At 52.7% G+C, this 2,362-nt stretch overlaps 2 protein-coding genes across 2 annotated transcripts in view; both read left to right on the top strand.

Moving 5' to 3' along the window:
• Positions 1-953, top strand: part of LOC122543995 — a 9,720-nt gene extending 8,767 nt beyond the window's left edge. Inside the window, exon 5 of the mRNA XM_043683004.1 lies at positions 882-953. Within this exon, the coding sequence (XP_043538939.1) occupies positions 882-953 (72 nt within the window). The remainder of the gene's footprint in view (positions 1-881) is intronic.
• Positions 954-1,497: 544 nt separating this feature from the next.
• Positions 1,498-2,362, top strand: part of vps51 (VPS51 subunit of GARP complex) — a 22,825-nt gene continuing 21,960 nt past the window's right edge. Inside the window, exon 1 of the mRNA XM_043683003.1 lies at positions 1,498-1,569. Within this exon, the coding sequence (XP_043538938.1) occupies positions 1,513-1,569 (57 nt within the window). The 5' untranslated portion in view covers positions 1,498-1,512. The remainder of the gene's footprint in view (positions 1,570-2,362) is intronic.

Below are 2,362 nucleotides of genomic sequence, written 5' to 3'. Positions count from 1 at the left end.
GGATTGGCCATGCTAAGTTGTCCCATAGTGCCCAGGGATGTGCAGGTTAGGGTGGATTGGCCGTGCTAACTTGTCCCATAGTGCCCAGGGATGTGCAGGTTAGGGTGGATTGGCCGTGCTATATTGTCCCATAGTGTCCAGGGATGTGCAGGTTAGGGTGGATTGACCATGCTAAATTGTCCCATAGTGCCCAGGGATGTGCAGGTTAGGGTGGGTTGGCCGTGCTAAATTGTCCCATAGTGCCCAGGGATGTGCAGGTTAGGGTGGATTGGCCGTGCTAAATTGTCCCACAGTGTCCAGGGATGTGCAGGTTAGGGTGGATTGGCCGTGCTAAATTGTCCCATAGTGTCAGGGATGTGCAGGTTAGGGTGGATGTGCTGTGCTAAATTGCTCTGTACTGATCATGGATGTGGAGGTTAGGTGGATTAGCCAAGGTAAATGCGGGGTTACAGGGATTAGATTAGATTCCCTACATTATGGAAACATGCCATTTGGCCCAACTAGTCCACACCGATACTCCGAACAGTAATCCACCCAGACCCATTCCCCTACCCTATATTTACCCCTGACTAATGTACCTAACACGATTTTAACACAGCTAATTCACCTGACCTGCACATCTTTGGATTGTGGGAGGAAAGCAGAGTACCTGGAGGAAACCTGATGCAGACATGGGGGGGAGAATGTGCAGACTCCACACAGACAGTCACCTGAGGCAGGGGAATCGAACCTGGATGCCTGGTGCTGTGGGGCAGCAATGCTAACCACTGAGCCACTGTGCTGCTCTGAGCCATCCAGATAGGGTGGGGGAACAGATCTGAGCGGGACCCTTTTCGGAGGGTAACTGCAGACTTGATGGGCTGAATGGCCTCTTTCTGCAGTGTTCAGATTCTGTGAACACATCGATCGTACTGGACTTCTACAGCCAAACACTTGAAGATCAGAAGGACTGATGTGTGTTCATAGAATCCCTTACAGTGTGGGAGCAGGCCATTCCACCCAGCGAGTCCACACCAACGAGTCCACACCAACCTTCCAAAGAGCACCCCGGCCAGACCCACACCCCTGTCCTATTTCTGTACCCTGGTCTTTCCGAAGGCAGATCTACCCTAACTTGCACATCCAGGGACATCATGGGCCATTGAGCATGGCGGATCTACCCTAACTTGCACATCTTTGGACCGGGGGAAGAAGCCAGAGCACCCGGAGGAAATCCCACGCAGACACAGGTAGAATGTGCAAACTCCACACAGAGGGTCGCCAGAGGGTGGGATTGAACCTGGGTCCCTGGTGCTGAGAGGCAGCAGCGCTAACCACTGAGCCACCCACCATGGATGATGCACCTAGCCTGCACATTATGCCATTCCAAGTATTTCTTGGTTTGACCTTCTGAGTGGGGGATTGAGGAAGCCTGGCAGCGTCGGTGGAGACTGTGGCAGAGTTAACGTTCCATGTCCATTTGGTGCCTGCCTTCCACAGAAGCGGCACTAAACCTGGCTGAATCCCTCCAAAATGCTCTGTTTCTTCTTTTTTGGCTGTTTCAGATCTCGATCGTTTGGAAGTCCTGCGGTGAGCTGTTTTCTTTCTGCTTGGGCGTTATCCATCTCGCTTTGCCTTTGCTAGAACAAGGGGTAAAGGGCTGCATACCCCAGCGTGACGAGAGACGGGGTGGCAACTGCACACAGGCGGGATCTGGCTGTGCGGGGATATGTATTCCCGGTGAACGCGGAGATCATGGTGTGGCATCCGCTTGCCACCTCGCGACCGTCATTATGAACAGAACATGCCCCTTTTCTTTAAGATGTTTCTGCGAAAACTTCAGTCGACGTCCCTTCAGTTAACGTTTTTAAAGCTAAGATAGATATCCTTTTGAACAATAAAGGAGCTAAGGGTTAGGGTGAGAGCTCGGGTAAGTGGAACATCCTTATTGAATGGCGGAGCAGGCTCGAAGGGCTGCACGACCTACTCCTGCTCCATTTTCTTATGAAGCGCCAATGGTTGGCCATGAGTGAGAATTTACGCTAAAATCAAATCTCAGCTTGGCCAAGGCGCAGGAGGCAACAAATTGAGCTTGAGTTGGGTTTGGATTTGCAGAGGATCTGATTTGAATTAAACCCAGGCCGTGCCCAGGGCCACATTTCAGAAAAATACTCATTAAGTTGGGCAACAGAAGCCTTTCCTGCTAGGCCTCTTCAACAAGGCTTTATTGTTCCGCCTTGGCCGTTTTCAACGAAACTTTATTGTTCCCCATCTCCCCCCAATCCACCGCGGATGGTTGGAGAGGGCGGGGCGGAGAGTAGGCGGGGCGGAGGATTGGAGGGGGCGGGGCGGAGCGCGGGAGGGGGCGGGGCGCGGATGGGGG

The sequence above is a fragment of the Chiloscyllium plagiosum genome, chromosome 45 (assembly GCF_004010195.1).
Source record: "Chiloscyllium plagiosum isolate BGI_BamShark_2017 chromosome 45, ASM401019v2, whole genome shotgun sequence".
In the NCBI taxonomy this organism is placed as follows: domain Eukaryota; kingdom Metazoa; phylum Chordata; class Chondrichthyes; order Orectolobiformes; family Hemiscylliidae; genus Chiloscyllium; species Chiloscyllium plagiosum.
Note: the sequence above shows the minus strand (reverse complement) of the source record. Positions and strands in the feature narration are given on the sequence as shown.